Source organism: Ranitomeya variabilis, chromosome 2 (genome assembly GCF_051348905.1).
Source record: "Ranitomeya variabilis isolate aRanVar5 chromosome 2, aRanVar5.hap1, whole genome shotgun sequence".
Taxonomy (NCBI): Eukaryota; Metazoa; Chordata; class Amphibia; order Anura; family Dendrobatidae; genus Ranitomeya; species Ranitomeya variabilis.
Window position 1 is genome coordinate 5,609,121 of NC_135233.1, and position 18,696 is coordinate 5,627,816.

The following is an 18,696-nucleotide window of genomic DNA, read 5'->3' on the forward strand; positions in this document are numbered from 1 at the left end:
TCTGCCTACATCAGCTCTTCGGCACCGACTCTGCCTACATCAGCTCTTCGGCACCGACTCTGCCTACATCAGCTCCTCTGCACCGACTCTGCCTACATCAGCTCCTCGGCACCGACTCTGCCTACATCAGCTCCTCACCACCGACTCTGCCTACATCAGCTCCTCGGCACCGACTCTGCCTACATCAGCTCCTCGGCACCGACTCTGCCTACATCAGCTCCTCGGCACCGACTCTGCCTACATCAGCTCCTCGGCACCGACTCTGCCTACATCAGCTCTTCGGCACCGACTCTGCCTACATCAGCTCCTCTGCACCGACTCTGCCTACATCAGCTCCTCGGCACCGACTCTGCCTACATCAGCTCCTCACCACCGACTCTGCCTACATCAGCTTCTCGGTACCGACTCTGCCTACATCTGCTCCTCGCCACCGACTCTGCCTACATCAGCTCCTCGGCACCGACTCTGCCTACATCAGCTCTTCGGCACCGACTCTGCCTACATCAGCTCTTCGGCACCGACTCTGCCTACATCAGCTCCTCTGCACCGACTCTGCCTACATCAGCTCCTCGGCACCGACTCTGCCTACATCAGCTCCTCACCACCGACTCTGCCTACATCAGCTCCTCGGCACCGACTCTGCCTACATCAGCTCCTCGCCACCGACTCTGCCTACATCAGCTCCTTGCCACCGACTCTGCCTACATCAGCTCCTCGGCACCGACTCTGCCTACATCAGCTCCTCGGCACCGACTCTGCCTACATCAGCTCCTCGGCACCGACTCTGCCTACATCAGCTTCTTAAAAATATCTTACAGTGATCGCCTCAGCACTGGGTCTACTTATTTCAGCTTTGCAGTACTGAGGGATGTATGGACTGAGGGATGGGGGGACGGTTAATGGGATGGATGGCCTTGTCAGGTCAAAACCTTATACAAACACTGTTAGAGCCTTTATCCTGTGGCCTGAGGTTCTCCGGGATCATGTGGCTGATGGGATATGCTATAAACCTTCAATCACCGTAAACAATTATGTACAGAGCTTAAAGTCTGAGTGTGAATCCTGTCAAATGATTGTGTGCGCGGAGAACCCATGGCCAGTGTTTTGTAATGATGTGTGGTAGGAATGTTCTACGTGTCCCGTGACTTGGCTCCTCTGCTCTTAGGGGTAAGAGGCTTATAGCACCAGGAATGTGAATCTGGGAAGGAACATGTTTTTAGCAGAGGATGGATCTGGAGAGGTAAAGAAGAGCAGGTCTTGGCTTTACACCACTGAGCCAATAAAGACCTGATATAGGACCCTTGCTGATAAAGTTTCCTCATGGATTTCCTGCCTCTGTCCCCAAGGTCCATGTCTCCTCCAGTAACACTGAGCTTTGATGACTTGCTCCATGAGGCCGGTGGGTTTGGAAGATTCCAGGTCCTCACATTATTGATCTTGTGCATTTCCCGAATCATCCTTCCCCTCCATTTCCTCCAGCACATCTTCATCTCAGCCGTGCCGCCCCATCACTGCACCGTCCCCGACCACAGGAACTCAGGAAACCTTAGCCAGGAAGACCTTCTGCTCCTTAACATCCCTCAAGAAGATGATGGCTCCTTCAGCTCCTGTCAGATGTTCTCCAAGCCCCAGCCGCATCAGAACACATCCCAGGACATGATGGCGAATGGGTCCTGGCTGCAGCGCTGTGATCAGGGCTGGGAGTACGAGCGCTCCACATTCTCCTCGACCACCGTCACACAGGTAGCTGCATGGGGCTGGGAGTGGCCCTCAGGGTCCTGGGAAAATGGGCCACAACGGCTTTTAGAAAGGCTGAGACTGAATTGGAGACAGCTCCCATGGCGGTGAGGTGGCAGCCAGGTCAGTGCAGGCTGCAACTTTCTTGGAGAGAAGTTTTCACGTTCTGTCAGAAGGTTCCAATTGTTGCATGTTTTTGTGCGGCACAGAATTCCAGAGGACAGGGGACAATTGGGAGAAGTCTTGGAGAAGATTCAGTGAGGAACGTAAGAGTGTGGAGGAGAGTGTGGAGGAGAGTGGGAGGTCCTGGGAGGACCGGAGATTATGTATGGGAAGATATCGGCAGATTAGTTCGGAGATATATAGAGGAGACAGATTATGGAAAGATTTGTAAGTCAGCATTAGTAGTATGAACTGGATATAATGGGGGATTGGGAGCCAATGACAGGATTTGCAGAGGGGAGGAGAGGAGGAATAGCGAGGAGACAGGTGGATTAGACGAGCAGAAGTGTTAAGGATGGACTGGAGAGTTGCGAGAGTGTTAGCAGGGAGGCCACAGAGGAGGATGTCGCAGTAGTCCAGGCGGGCGATGATGAGGGCATCTATTAACAGTTTAGTAGATTCAGGTTTGAGGAAAGGATGGATTCTGGAAATGGTTTTGAGTTGGAGATGACAGGAGGTGGCGAGAGCTTGGATGTTAGGTGTGAAGGACAGGGCAGAGTCAAGGGTCACTACGAGGCAGCGGACGTCCGATACGGGGGAAAGTGTGATGTCATTTATTGTGACAGATAGATCTGATAGGGGAGTTAGATGTGATGGAGAAAAGATGATGGGTTCAGTTTTGTCCACATTGAGCTACATGAAGCAAGAGGAGAAGAAGGAGGGTTATGGCTGATAAGACTCTCGGGAATTCTGTACCGTAGAGAGGTGATGTCTGAGCCGGAGGGGTAGATCTGAGTGTCATCAGTTGATAGTTGGTAATGGAAGCCATGGGGCTTTATGAGATTTCCCAGGCAAAGATGTAATACAAAGTTATCAGGTGTATAATAATAATAAGTTTTATTTCTATAGCCCTAAAATATTCAGCAGCACTGTACAAATAAGTGGAAACAGGTAAAAACAATAATAGACAGAACGTGATATCATGGCCATAAAAAATAGGGGTTACATGATCCAGCACCAGCCGGGATCTGTATATGTATGTACACGTCTGATCAGTCATCAGCCGGGAGCTGTGTATGTATGTACATGTCTGATCAGTCATCAGCCGGGATCTGTGTATGTATGTACATGTCTGATCAGTCATCAGCCAGGATCTGTATATGTATGTACATGTCTGATCAGTCATCAGCCGGGATCTGTATATGTATATACATGTCTGATCAGTCGTCAGCCGGGATCTGTATATGTATGTACATGTCTGATCAGTCATCAGCCTGGATCTGTATATGTATGTACACGTCTGATCAGTCATCAGCCAGGATCTGTATATGTATGTACATGTCTGATCAGTCATCAGCCGGGATCTGTATATGTATGTACATGTCTGATCAGTCGTCAGCCGGGATCTGTGTATGTATGTACACGTCTGATCAGTCATCAGCCGGGATCTGTGTATGTATGTACACGTCTGATCAGTCATCAGCCGGGATCTGTATATGTATGTACACGTCTGATCAGTCATCAGCCGGGATCTGTGTATGTATGTACACGTCTGATCAGTCATCAGCCGGGATCTGTATATGTATGTACATGTCTGATCAGTCATCAGCCGGGATCTGTATATGTATGTACATGTCTGATCAGTCATCAGCCGGGATCTGTATATGTATGTACATGTCTGATCAGTCATCAGCCGGGATCTGTATATGTATGTACATGTCTGATCAGTCATCAGCCTGGATCTGTATATGTATGTACATGTCTGATCAGTCATCAGCCGGGATCTGTATATGTATGTACATATCTGATCAGTCATCAGCCGGGATCTGTATATGTATGTACATGTCTGATCAGTCATCAGCCTGGATCTGTATATGTATGTACATGTCTGATCAGTCGTCAGCCGGGATCTGTATATGTATGTACATGTCTGATCAGTCATCAGCCGGGATCTGTATATGTATGTACATGTCTGATCAGTCATCAGCCTGGATCTGTATATGTATGTACATGTCTGATCAGTCATCAGCCGGGATCTGTGTATATGTACATGTCTGATCAGTCGTCAGCCGGGATCTGTGTATATGTACATGTCTGATCAGTCGTCAGCCGGGATCTGTATATGTATGTACACGTCTGATCAGTCATCAGCCAGGATCTGTATATGTATGTACATGTCTGATCAGTCATCAGCCTGGATCTGTATATGTATGTACATGTCTGATCAGTCGTCAGCCGGGATCTGTATATGTATGTACATGTGTGATCAGTCATCAGCCGGGATCTGTATATGTATGTACATGTCTGATCAGTCGTCAGCCGGGATCTGTATATGTATGTACATGTCTGATCAGTCATCAGCCAGGATCTGTATATGTATGTACATGTGTGATCAGTCATCAGCCGGGATCTGTATATGTATGTACACGTCTGATCAGTCATCAGCCAGGATCTGTATATGTATGTACACGTCTGATCAGTCATCAGCCGGGATCTGTATATGTATGTACATGTCTGATCAGTCGTCAGCCGGGATCTGTATATGTATGTACATGTCTGATCAGTCATCAGCCGGGATCTGTATATGTATGTACATGTCTGATCAGTCATCAGCCTGGATCTGTATATGTATGTACATGTCTGATCAGTCATCAGCCGGGATCTCTATATGTATGTACACGTCTGATCAGTCATCAGCCGGGATCTGTATATGTATGTACACGTCTGATCAGTCATCAGCCGGGATCTGTATATGTATGTACATGTCTGATCAGTCATCAGCCGGGATCTGTATATGTATGTACATGTCTGATCAGTCATCAGCCGGGATCTGTATATGTATGTACATGTCTGATCAGTCATCAGCCGGGATCTGTATAAGTGTGTACACGTCTGATCAGTCATCAGCCGGGATCTGTATATGTATGTACACGTCTGATCAGTCATCAGCCTGGATCTGTATATGTATGTACACGTCTGATCAGTCATCAGCCTGGATCTGTATATGTATGTACACGTCTGATCAGTCATCAGCCTGGATCTGTATATGTATGTACACGTCTGATCAGTCATCAGCCGGGATCTGTATATGTATGTACATGTCTGATCAGTCATCAGCCGGGATCTGTGTATGTATGTACATGTCTGATCAGTCATCAGCCGGGATCTGTGTATGTATGTACACGTCTGATCAGTCATCAGCCGGGATCTGTATATGTATGTACACGTCTGATCAGTCATCAGCCGGGATCTGTATATGTATGTACACGTCTGATCAGTCATCAGCCGGGATCTGTATATGTATGTACACGTCTGATCAGTCATCAGCCTGGATCTGTATATGTATGTACACGTCTGATCAGTCATCAGCCGGGATCTGTATATGTATGTACATGTCTGATCAGTCATCAGCCGGGATCTGTGTATGTATGTACACGTCTGATCAGTCATCAGCCGGGATCTGTATATGTATGTACATGTCTGATCAGTCATCAGCCGGGATCTGTATATGTATGTACATGTCTGATCAGTCATCAGCCAGGATCTGTATATGTATGTACATGTCTGATCAGTCATCAGCCGGGATCTGTATATGTATGTACACGTCTGATCAGTCATCAGCCGGGATCTGTGTATGTACATATCTGATCAGTCATCAGCCTGGATCTGTATATGTATGTACATGTCTGATCAGTCATCAGCCTGGATCTATATATGTATGTACATGTCTGATCAGTCATCAGCCTGGATCTATATATGTATGTACATGTATGATCAGTCATCAGCCGGGATCTGTATATGTATGTACATGTCTGATCAGTCATCAGCCGGGATCTGTATATGTATGTACACGTCTGATCAGTCATCAGCCGGGATCTGTATATGTATGTACATGTATGATCAGTCATCAGCCGGGATCTGTATATGTATGTACATGTCTGATCAGTCATCAGCCTGGATCTGTATATGTATGTACACGTCTGATCAGTCATCAGCCGGGATCTGTATATGTATGTACACGTCTGATCAGTCATCAGCCGGGATCTGTATATGTATGTACACGTCTGATCAGTCATCAGCCTGGATCTGTATATGTACAGTACATGTCTGATCAGTCATCAGCCGGGATCTGTATATGTATGTACACGTCTGATCAGTCATCAGCCGGGATCTGTATATGTATGTACACGTCTGATCAGTCATCAGCCGGGATCTGTATATGTATGTACATGTCTGATCAGTCATCAGCCGGGATCTGTATATGTATGTACATGTCTGATCAGTCATCAGCCGGGATCTGTATATGTATGTACACGTCTGATCAGTCATCAGCCTGGATCTGTATATGTATGTACACGTCTGATCAGTCATCAGCCTGGATCTGTATATGTACAGTACATGTCTGATCAGTCATCAGCCGGGATCTGTATATGTATGTACACGTCTGATCAGTCATCAGCCGGGATCTGTATATGTACATGTATGATCGGGTCACCAGCCGGGATCTGTATATGTATGTACATGTCTGATCAGTCATCAGCCGGGATCTGTATATGTATGTACACGTCTGATCAGTCATCAGCCGGGATCTGTATATGTATGTACATGTCTGATCAGTCATCAGCCTGGATCTGTATATGTATGTACACGTCTGATCAGTCATCAGCCTGGATCTGTATATGTATGTACACGTCTGATCAGTCATCAGCCGGGATCTGTATATGTATGTACACGTCTGATCAGTCATCAGCCTGGATCTGTATATGTATGTACATGTCTGATCAGTCATCAGCCGGGATCTGTATATGTATGTACATGTCTGATCAGTCATCAGCCGGGATCTGTATATGTAAGTACACGTCTGATCAGTCATCAGCCTGGATCTGTATATGTATGTACACGTCTGATCAGTCATCAGCCTGGATCTGTATATGTACAGTACATGTCTGATCAGTCATCAGCCGGGATCTGTATATGTATGTACACGTCTGATCAGTCATCAGCCGGGATCTGTATATGTACATGTATGATCGGGTCACCAGCCGGGATCTGTATATGTATGTACATGTCTGATCAGTCATCAGCCGGGATCTGTATATGTATGTACATGTCTGATCAGTCATCAGCCGGGATCTGTATATGTATGTACATGTCTGATCAGTCATCAGCCTGGATCTGTATATGTATGTACACGTCTGATCAGTCATCAGCCTGGATCTGTATATGTATGTACACGTCTGATCAGTCATCAGCCTGGATCTGTATATGTATGTACACGTCTGATCAGTCATCAGCCTGGATCTGTATATGTATGTACACGTCTGATCAGTCATCAGCCGGGATCTGTATATGTATGTACATGTCTGATCAGTCATCAGCCGGGATCTGTATATGTATGTACATGTCTGATCAGTCATCAGCCTGGATCTGTATATGTATGTACACGTCTGATCAGTCATCAGCCGGGATCTGTATATGTACAGTACACGTCTGATCAGTCATCAGCCGGGATCTGTATATGTATGTACACGTCTGATCAGTCATCAGCCGGGATCTGTATATGTATGTACACGTCTGATCAGTCATCAGCCTGGATCTGTATATGTATGTACACGTCTGATCAGTCGTCAGCCGGGATCTGTATATGTTTTGTGATATATGTGATGGTGTAGTGACCCCTGTGGTAGCTAGGGGGCGCTTTGTGCGCTCTGTGCGCTCTGTGAGATATGCATGGAAGCGTATCTGTTGTGGTGATATTCATGGTGTACCTGTAATCGGCAGTGTTATGAATGGCCGATGTGTGTCGCGGAAGGAGTCTGCGTAGTAAGTCAGATGTATTGTGGTTATGCTGGGACCTGTAGTCCCTCAAGAGTTTTGTTGTAATGTGTATAGTTAAGTTTGGGTGACTTACTAGGCTAGTCATGAGAGACGGGAGGGTCAGACTAGCCACACATCCACACACCCATCCAGGGGTGTGGTTTCAGGTATATAATGTGACCAGGTTGTGGGTCACATGAGAGGCGTGTCCGGCAGGTCCTGTGTGAAACCTGTGTGGTTCCTGTGTATGGACCTGGCCGGGGGGATTGTCCTAGGAATGACTAGGGTCCCGGGGATTGTCCTAGGAATGACTAGGGTCCCGGGGATTGTCCTAGGAATGACTAGGGTCCCGGGGACTGTCCTAGGAATGACTAGGGTCCCGAAGATGCAGGACTGTCCTAGGAATGACTAGGGTCCTGAATGCTTCTGGATTGGCCTGGGAATGACCAGGGTCCTGCAAGCACCAGAGAACGAGGTGAAGGTGCTGGATTGTCCTAGGAACGACTAGGGTCCCACAAGCACCCGAGAACATGGACTAGGCCACCGGCGTGATCCTGGTAACCTAAGGTAACGGGTGGAGGACGGGGTCCAGGACCTAAGCTGATAGGTGGAGGATGGGGTCCAGGACCTAAGCTGACAGGCGGAGGACGGGGTCCAGGACCTGTTGTGACAGGTGGAGGACGGGGTCCAGGGCCTAAGCTGATAGGTGGAGGACGGGGTCCAGGACCTAAGCTAACAGGTGGAGGACGGGGTCCAGGACCTGTGGGTACGAGGTGAGCACCAGGATCTGCTGGGCCGGTGTCTGTTACTGTGTGGGGAAGCTGGAGTCCTTCGGTGAGGTCTGGACTGACTACTGTGTGCCGGACAGGCGAGTTGGTGATCCCCGTTAGGCAGCTTACCCGGAAGAGGGTTAACAGAGTGTGGGGAAGCTGGAGTCCTTCGGTGAGATCTGGACTGACTACTGTGTATGGACCAGGCGAGTTGGTGATCCCCGTTAGGCAGCTTACCCAAAGGCTGTTGGAAGAGTCGGCAAGGTGGAGCAGGAGCTCCCGTCAGGTACCAAAGAGACTGTTGGTGCCTGTTGTGTTCTATGTAATGAACTGTGTTTAAACCCGGTTTACGTGGCTTAATAAACCGTATGAACTGTTTTGATATAAAAACCCATGCTGTGTGCTTAAATATCGCGGCTAAGCGAGTGTCCCCCAACACTCTCAGCAAGAGAAACCTTACAATGTGTACACGTCTGATCAGTCATCAGCCGGGATCTGTATATGTATGTACATGTCTGATCAGTCATCAGCCGGGATCTGTATATGTATGTACACGTCTGATCAGTCATCAGCCGGGATCTGTATATGTATGTACATGTCTGATCAGTCATCAGCCGGGATCTGTATATGTATGTACATGTCTGATCAGTCGTCAGCCGGGATCTGTATATGTATGTACATGTCTGATCAGTCGTCAGCCGGGATCTGTATATGTATGTACACGTCTGATCAGTCATCAGCCGGGATCTGTATATGTATGTACACGTCTGATCAGTCATCAGCCGGGATCTGTATATGTATGTACACGTCTGATCAGTCATCAGCCGGGATCTGTATATGTACAGTACATGTCTGATCAGTCATCAGCCGGGATCTGTATATGTATGTACACGTCTGATCAGTCATCAGCCGGGATCTGTATATGTATGTACACGTCTGATCAGTCATCAGCCGGGATCTGTATATATATGTACATGTCTGATCAGTCATCAGCCGGGATCTGTGTATATGTACATGTCTGATCAGTCATCAGCCGGGATCTGTATATGTATGTACATGTCTGATCAGTCATCAGCCGGGATCTGTATATGTATGTACATGTCTGATCAGTCATCAGCCGGGATCTGTATATGTATGTACATGTCTGATCAGTCATCAGCCGGGATCTGTATATGTATGTACACGTCTGATCAGTCATCAGCCGGGATCTGTATATGTATGTACACGTCTGATCAGTCATCAGCCGGGATCTGTATATGTATGTACATGTCTGATCAGTCATCAGCCGGGATCTGTATATGTATGTACACGTCTGATCAGTCATCAGCCGGGATCTGTATATGTATGTACATGTCTGATCAGTCATCAGCCGGGATCTGTATATGTATGTACATGTCTGAACAGTCATCAGCCGGGATCTGTATATGTATGTACATGTCTGATCAGTCATCAGCCGGGATCTGTATATATATGTACATGTCTGATCAGTCATCAGCCGGGATCTGTGTATATGTACATGTCTGATCAGTCATCAGCCGGGATCTGTATATGTATGTACATGTCTGATCAGTCATCAGCCGGGATCTGTATATGTATGTACATGTCTGATCAGTCATCAGCCGGGATCTGTATATGTATGTACATGTCTGATCAGTCATCAGCCGGGATCTGTATATGTATGTACATGTCTGATCAGTCATCAGCCGGGATCTGTATATGTATGTACACGTCTGATCAGTCATCAGCCTGGATCTGTATATGTATGTACACGTCTGATCAGTCATCAGCCGGGATCTGTATATGTATGTACACGTCTGATCAGTCATCAGCCGGGATCTGTATATGTATGTACATGTCTGATCAGTCATCAGCCTGGATCTGTATATGTATGTACATGTCTGATCAGTCATCAGCCGGGATCTGTATATGTATGTACATGTCTGAACAGTCATCAGCCAGGATCTGTATATGTATGTACATGTCTGATCAGTCATCAGCCGGGATCTGTATATGTATGTACACGTCTGATCAGTCATCAGCCGGGATCTGTATATGTATGTACATGTCTGAACAGTCATCAGCCAGGATCTGTATATGTATGTACATTAATTCACCCAAAAAAAACGGTCCTATTAGTTTATTGTGTTGTACTACACTTAGAATCCAACATAGAATCAAAAATTGCCTCAACGCAACAAGACTCAAAACACAATTTCCACTGAATTAAATATTGTGATGTTTATTCATAATTATAACATATATTAAATCATAATTTCAGACAGTAAAAAATCTCCAATGTAGAAACAGGAACGGATACATACACATAACATCAATTTAAAAAAACCTATATGCGAGCCAAAATTTCCAATGTGTATATATTTATTCAAATAAATCACCCCTATCTCCAAGAGACAACAACCGTCTCAAAATAAATAGCAGCCTATTACTAATATGCCCATAAATCCTTATATGTATACAAAATACATCTGAAAGCATAAACCGAGACTTAAACTTATTTTACTGCCATTCAGCATATATATCCCAAGTACTCGGTACTTCCTTAAACTCTGGCCAAGGCAATATAAATCAAATAATAGGCAATCAAAAGAAGGGGATCATTACTCACATAAAGGTCTGATGTCCGTGCCTCCTCGGGTTCCGGCATATAGGGCTTGCTGACACGCATAGCGCTCTTTACTGAGCGCTTGCCTGTTTGCGGTCCATGCTCCGGAACTAGTTGGGTCATTTCCGGCGCGCGGTAAACGGCATCAGCGCCACAACAATTCCTGAACCACGCAGCTGATCGGCACCTTAATTAGGAATGTTTTTTGATTGGTGGGGATACTGTTTAAATGTCCGGCGTCCCTGTACCCCGACACGCCCCCTGAGGAAGTGTTACGAAACGCGCGTCGGGGTTCAGGAACGGTGGCACGGATCTGCCAGGATCTGTATATGTATGTACACGTCTGATCAGTCATCAGCCGGGATCTGTATATGTATGTACATGTCTGATCAGTCATCAGCCGGGATCTGTATATGTATGTACATGTCTGATCAGTCATCAGCCGGGATCTGTATATGTATGTACACGTCTGATCAGTCGTCAGCCGGGATCTGTATATGTATGTACACGTCTGATCAGTCATCAGCCTGGATCTGTATATGTATGTACACGTCTGATCAGTCGTCAGCCGGGATCTGTATATGTATGTACATGTCTGATCAGTCGTCAGCCGGGATCTGTATATGTATGTACATGTCTGAACAGTCATCAGCCAGGATCTGTATATGTATGTACATGTCCGATCAGTCATCAGCCGGGATCTGTATATGTATGTACATGTCTGATCAGTCATCAGCCGGGATCTGTATATGTATGTACATGTCTGATCAGTCATCAGCCGGGATCTGTATATGTATGTACATGTCTGATCAGTCATCAGCCGGGATCTGTATATGTATGTACATGTCTGATCAGTCGTCAGCCGGGATCTGTATACAGTTAGGTCCATATGTATTTGGACAGAGACAACATTTTTCTAGTTTTGGTTATAGACATTACCACAATGAATTTTAAACAAAACAATTCAGATGCAGTTGAAGTTCAGACTTTCAGCTTTCATTTGAGGGTATCCACATTAAAATTGGATGAAGGGTTTAGGAGTTTCAGCTCCTTAACATGTGCCACCCTGTTTTTAAAAGGGACCAAAAGTAATTGGACAGATTAAATAATTGTAAATAAAATGTTCATTTCTAGTACTTGGTTGAAAATCCTTTGTTGGCAATGACTGCCTGAAGTCTTGAACTCATGGACATCACCTGACGCTGTGTTTCCTCCTTTTTGATGCTCCCCAGGCCTTCACTGCGGTGGTTTTCAGTTGCTGTTTGTTTGTGGCCTTTCTGTCTGAAGTTTAGTCTTTAACAAGTAAAATGCTGCTCAATTGGGTTGAGATCAGGTGACTGACTTGGCCATTCCAGAATATTCCACTTCTTTGCTTTAATAAACTCCTGGGTTGCTTTGGCTTCATGTTTTGGGTCATTGTCCATCTGTAGTATGAAACGACGACCAATCAGTTTGGCTGCATTTGGCTGGATCTGAGCACACAGTATGGCGGCTCTGAAGACCTCAGAATTCATTCCTGTGTCACATCATCAATAAACACTAGTGACCCAGTGCCACCGGCAGCCATGCATGCCCAAGCCATCACACTGCCTCCGCCGTGGTTTACAGATGATGTGGTATGCTTTGGATCATGAGCTGTACCACGCCTTCGCCATACTTTTCTCTTTCCATCATTCTGGTAGAGGTTGATCATGGTTTCATCTGTCCACAGAATGTTCTTCCAGAACTGTGCGGCTTTTTTAGATGTTTTTAGCCTTTTTCTTCTTGATGCTTATGAGTGTCTTGCACCGTGCAGTGAACCCTCTGTAGTTACTTTCATGCAGTCTTCTCTTTATGGTAGATTTGGATATTGATGCGCCGACCTCCTGGAGAGTGTTGGTCACTTGGTTGGCTGTTGTGAACAGGTTTCTCTTCACCATGGAGATTATTCTGCGATCATCCACCACTGTTGTCTTCCGTGGGCGCCCAGGTCTTTTTGCATTGATGAGTTCACCAGTGCTTTCTTTCTTTCTCAGGATGGACCAAACTGTAGATTTTGCCACTCCTAATATTGTAGCAATTTCTCGGATGGGTTTTTTCTGTTTTCGCAGCTTAAGGATGGCTTGTTTCACCTGCATGGAGAGCTCCTTTACCGCATGTTTACTTCACAGCAAAACCTTCCAAATGCAGCACCACACCTCAAATCACCTCCAGGCCTTTTATCTGCTTAATTGAGAATGACATAACGAAGGGATTCCCCACACCTGTCCATGAAATAGCCTTGGAGTCAATTGTCCAATTACTTTTGGTCCCTTTAAAAACAGGGTGGCACATGTTAAGGAGCTGAAGCTCCTAAACCCTTCATCCAATTTTAATGTGGATACCCTCAAATGAAAGCTGAAAGTCTGAACTTCAACTGCATCGGAATTGTTTTGTTTAAAATTCATTGTGGTAATGTCTATAACCAAAATTAGAAAAATGTTGTCTCTGTCCAAATATATATGGACCTAACTGGATGTATGTACACGTCTGATCAGTCATCAGCCGGGATCTGTATATGTATGTACACGTCTGATCAGTCATCAGCCGGGATCTGTATATGTATGTACACGTCTGATCAGTCATCAGCCGGGATCTGTATATGTATGTACACGTCTGATCAGTCATCAGCCGGGATCTGTATATGTATGTACATGTCTGATCAGTCATCAGCCGGGATCTGTATATGTATGTACACGTCTGATCAGTCATCAGCCGGGATCTGTATATGTATGTACACGTCTGATCAGTCATCAGCCGGGATCTGTATATGTATGTACATGTCTGATCAGTCATCAGCCGGGATCTGTATATGTATGTACACGTCTGATCAGTCATCAGCCAGGATCTGTATATGTATGTACATGTCTGATCAGTCATCAGCCGGGATCTGTATATGTATGTACATGTCTGATCAGTCATCAGCCGGGATCTGTATATGTATGTACATGTCTGATCAGTCATCAGCCGGGATCTGTATATGTATGTACACGTCTGATCAGTCATCAGCCAGGATCTGTATATGTATGTACATGTCTGATCAGTCATCAGCCGGGATCTGTATATGTATGTACACGTCTGATCAGTCATCAGCCGGGATCTGTATATGTATGTACATGTCTGATCAGTCATCAGCCGGGATCTGTATATGTATGTACATGTCTGATCAGTCATCAGCCGGGATCTGTATATGTATGTACACGTCTGATCAGTCATCAGCCGGGATCTGTATATGTATGTACATGTCTGATCAGTCATCAGCCGGGATCTGTATATGTATGTACATGTCTGATCAGTCATCAGCCGGGATCTGTATATGTATGTACATGTCTGATCAGTCATCAGCCTGGATCTGTATATGTATGTACATGTCTGATCAGTCATCAGCCGGGATCTGTATATGTATGTACATGTCTGATCAGTCATCAGCCGGGATCTGTATATGTATGTACATGTCTGATCAGTCATCAGCCGGGATCTGTATATGTATGTACACGTCTGATCAGTCATCAGCCGGGATCTGTATATGTATGTACACGTCTGATCAGTCATCAGCCGGGATCTGTATATGTATGTACATGTCTGATCAGTCATCAGCCGGGATCTGTATATGTATGTACACGTCTGATCAGTCATCAGCCGGGATCTGTATATGTATGTACATGTCTGATCAGTCATCAGCCGGGATCTGTATATGTATGTACACGTCTGATCAGTCATCAGCCAGGATCTGTATATGTATGTACATGTCTGATCAGTCATCAGCCGGGATCTGTATATGTATGTACATGTCTGATCAGTCATCAGCCGGGATCTGTATATGTATGTACATGTCTGATCAGTCATCAGCCGGGATCTGTATATGTATGTACACGTCTGATCAGTCATCAGCCAGGATCTGTATATGTATGTACATGTCTGATCAGTCATCAGCCGGGATCTGTATATGTATGTACACGTCTGATCAGTCATCAGCCGGGATCTGTATATGTATGTACATGTCTGATCAGTCATCAGCCGGGATCTGTATATGTATGTACATGTCTGATCAGTCATCAGCCGGGATCTGTATATGTATGTACACGTCTGATCAGTCATCAGCCGGGATCTGTATATGTATGTACATGTCTGATCAGTCATCAGCCGGGATCTGTATATGTATGTACATGTCTGATCAGTCATCAGCCGGGATCTGTATATGTATGTACATGTCTGATCAGTCATCAGCCGGGATCTGTATATGTATGTACATGTCTGATCAGTCATCAGCCGGGATCTGTATATGTACAGTCACCAGGTGCTATTGGGGTATGGAGGAAGTGGAGACAGATGAGTAAGGAGCAGATTCTAAGGAAAATGTAGGAAGGGCAAAAAGGGAATAGTTAGAATAGTGGGGTGAAGTGATAGGCTAGTTGTGACGGGGTGTGCGACAGAGCAAGCAGGGACAGCAGACCGATGAATAATCCAAGAGACCTTTATTGCAACTGAGAGAATATTCCGGCAAACAGTGATCAGGTTCTTCAACTTACAATAAGGCCGCAACAAAATAACAAATCCAGGGCGACACCCGATAATCCGACTCCAGGGAAAACAAAACACTAGTTCATAGACAGGCACCAGGATCTGGCCGCAGCAGCAGATCCTAGCTCCTCACACCACCCAGGTCCCAGAAGAAGATAGTATATCCATGGGCTTATTGTTCCACCCTATAGTGATCAGCCCCTTGGATGGGTGGAGGGGCTCACACCCACCCTCAAATATTTGTTACCTGGAGCAGAAAGTACAAAAGAGGCTCCAGATGTCCAGTCCCACTGTCCCAGCCAGTCTGAGAAGCCCCCTGCAGAGAGCAACAAATGAACACAATGCCCCCACCAGAAGCAGAAGTAGGAAATGTTAATGAAGTATGGTCTATGAAATCAGGGCGGGGGTGGTACTCCGTTACAACCCCTTCCCCTCTCAGATTGTGTCCAGACTAGTGACCTCAACAGGTCGCTTGTCAAGTACACTTAGACATGGCCAACATGACTTATGACTCCTCCTGCCTGGACAATCCATCGGCATTTTGGTGTTGGCTCCCTCTTCTGTATTGTATGGTGAAATTGTAGGGCTGAAGTGCCAGGCTCCACCGCAGTAAACGTCCATTGTCCCCAGAAACCCTATTCAGCCAAGTGAGGGGATTGTGGTCAGTATCCACAGTAAATTCTCGACCATACAGATATGACCTCAGTTTTCTAATTGCCCATACTACAGCCAGGCATTCCTTTTCTACAGTTGCATAGGCCACTTCTCGGTCCAGCAGTTTCCTGCTGAGGTAGGCAATGGGGTGCTCCTCCCCAGCTGCATTCACTTGGCTGAGAACAGCTCCCAGTCCATAAGAAGAGGCATCTGTCTGCACAATAAACCTCCTCTTGTAGTCCGGGGCAGCAAGAACAGGGTCACAGAGGGCGTTCTTCAGCAGGTTAAAAGCCTCGTCACATGCTGGAGTCCAGGTCACCACTCTGGGCATGGCTTTCTTCGTAAGGTCCGTAAGAGGTTTGGCCACAGTACTGAAATAAGAAACAAATTTCCTGTAATAGCTGGCAGTGCCCAAAAAAGCCATAACTTATTTCTTGGTTTGGGGTACAGGCCATTCTTTGATAGCCTGTATTTTGGCAGGTTCAGGACGTAGTTTCCCTCCCCCTACCCTATGCCCCAGGTATTGTACTTCACCCATCCCCAACTGGCACTTATCAGGTCGAATTGTTAGGCCAGCTGCATAAAGCCGGTCAAGAACAACAGCTACTTGACTCAAATGATCCTCCCATGTGTGACTAAATATAGCAATATTGTCCAAGTAGGCACAAGCAAAGTCGCCGCATCCCCGCAGTATCTGGTCCACCATTCACTGAAATGTGGCAGGGGCATTCTTCATACCGAACGGCATGTATAGGAATTCAAACAGACCAAAGGGGGTTATAAAAGCCAATCTTTCTGTTCCTCCCTTCGTTAGAGGGATTTGCCAATATCCTTTGCTGAGATCCAAGGTGGTGACATATTTTGCCCCAGCTAGCCGGTCTAGAAGTTCATCGATGCGGGGCATTGGGTAGGCATTGCTAATGGTATGGTCATTTAATCGCCTGTAGTCCACGCAAAATCTAGTACTGCCATCTTTCTTGGGTACTAACACCACAGGAGAGGCCCAAGGACTTTGTGAGGCCTGAATTACCCCCAGCTGTAACATCTCCTCCAGCTCATGTTGCATGGTGCTTCTAACAGATTCTGGTACCCGGTAAGGAGCCTGCTGTATAGGGCGGATGCCCTGGGTGTCCACATTATGCTGAGTTACTGTGGTTTGCCCTGGTCGGGATGAGAAAGCAGCCCGTCTTTGGTGAAGCAATTCCAGCATTTGTTTCTGTTGTAAGGAATTCAAGTGGTCCCCCAGAGGAACCTGTTCCACAGTGTATGTGGTTCTCGCAGCTTCAACAAGATCAGGTAACGGGTCCTCATCCTGACTCTCTTCTGAAACTAGCTGACAACTGGCTATCACAGGTAGGGTCCGGTCATGATATTCCTTGATCATATTCACGTGGACAGTCTTTTGCCTTCGACCCTGGTCATCTAAAGCAAGGAGGTAATTGGTGTCGTTAAGTTTTCTGAGAACTCGGAAGGGACCTTCCCAAGTGGTCTGAAGTTTATTTTGTGGATGGGGAACAATCATCAAAGCCCGTTGTCCTTCTGCAAACTCTATAGCGTGCTTTGCGGTCATACCATGTCTTCTGTCTGGTTTGAGCCATCCGTACATGATCCTGAGCAAACCTAGCCAGTTGAGCCAGAGTTTCGCGAAGCTTCAGGACATATAGTATGGGACAACAGGGATTCCTGTATCTTCCACTTGCCCCTCCAAATATTCTTTTAGCAGGGTTAAGGGTCCTCTGACCTTCCTTCCATACATCAGCTCAAATGGAGAAAACCCTGTGGACTCCTGGGGAACTTCCGGTAGGCAAATAGGAGATGGGGTAGATACTTTTCCCAGTCTGAATCTATTTCAGTGAAGGCCTTTAGCATATTCTTCAGGGTGCCATTAAACCTTTCACAAAGCCCATTGGTTTGAGGATGATATGGTGTCGTTCGGATCGCTCGTACTCCACAAGTGCGCCAGAGACACTGTACCAGCTCTGACATGAACTGGGAGCCTTGGTCCGATAGGATCTCACTTGGGAATCCCACTCTAGTGATAATTGTAGCCAGGGCCTCGACTACACGGGGTGTGCGACAGAGCAAACAGGGACAGCAGACCGATGAATAATCCAAGAGACCTTTATTGCAACTGAGAGAATATTCCGGCAAACAGTGATCAGGTTCTTCAACTTACAATAAGGCTGCAACAAAATAACAAATCCAGGGTGTCACGATTCACACCGTGACAGTCACCCCTACGTCACGGATTGGGGTGACTTTAGGCCAACAGACGGCTATCACATGTGCAGGGGGGCTTATCTTAGTTATCCCTCCACTGCTACAATGTGATAAAAGAAACACACACAAGGCTATTGACCTCTTAGTTTACAGCAGGGGCTTATTTTAGGTATC

The 18,696-nt window shown here is 46.2% G+C and overlaps 1 protein-coding gene across 3 annotated transcripts in view; it reads left to right on the top strand.

Annotated features, from left to right (window-relative positions):
• The first annotated feature begins 1,089 nt into the window (after positions 1 to 1,089).
• Positions 1,090 to 18,696, top strand: part of SLC22A7 (solute carrier family 22 member 7) — a 123,958-nt gene continuing 106,351 nt past the window's right edge. For 2 of the 3 annotated variants that reach the window (XM_077281893.1, XM_077281894.1), the window contains exon 1: positions 1,090 to 1,743. In XM_077281893.1, coding sequence (XP_077138008.1) covers positions 1,321 to 1,743 — 423 coding nt within the window. In that variant the 5' untranslated portion in view covers positions 1,090 to 1,320. The remainder of the gene's footprint in view (positions 1,744 to 18,696) is intronic. The other variant, XM_077281895.1, reaches the window with a different exon arrangement.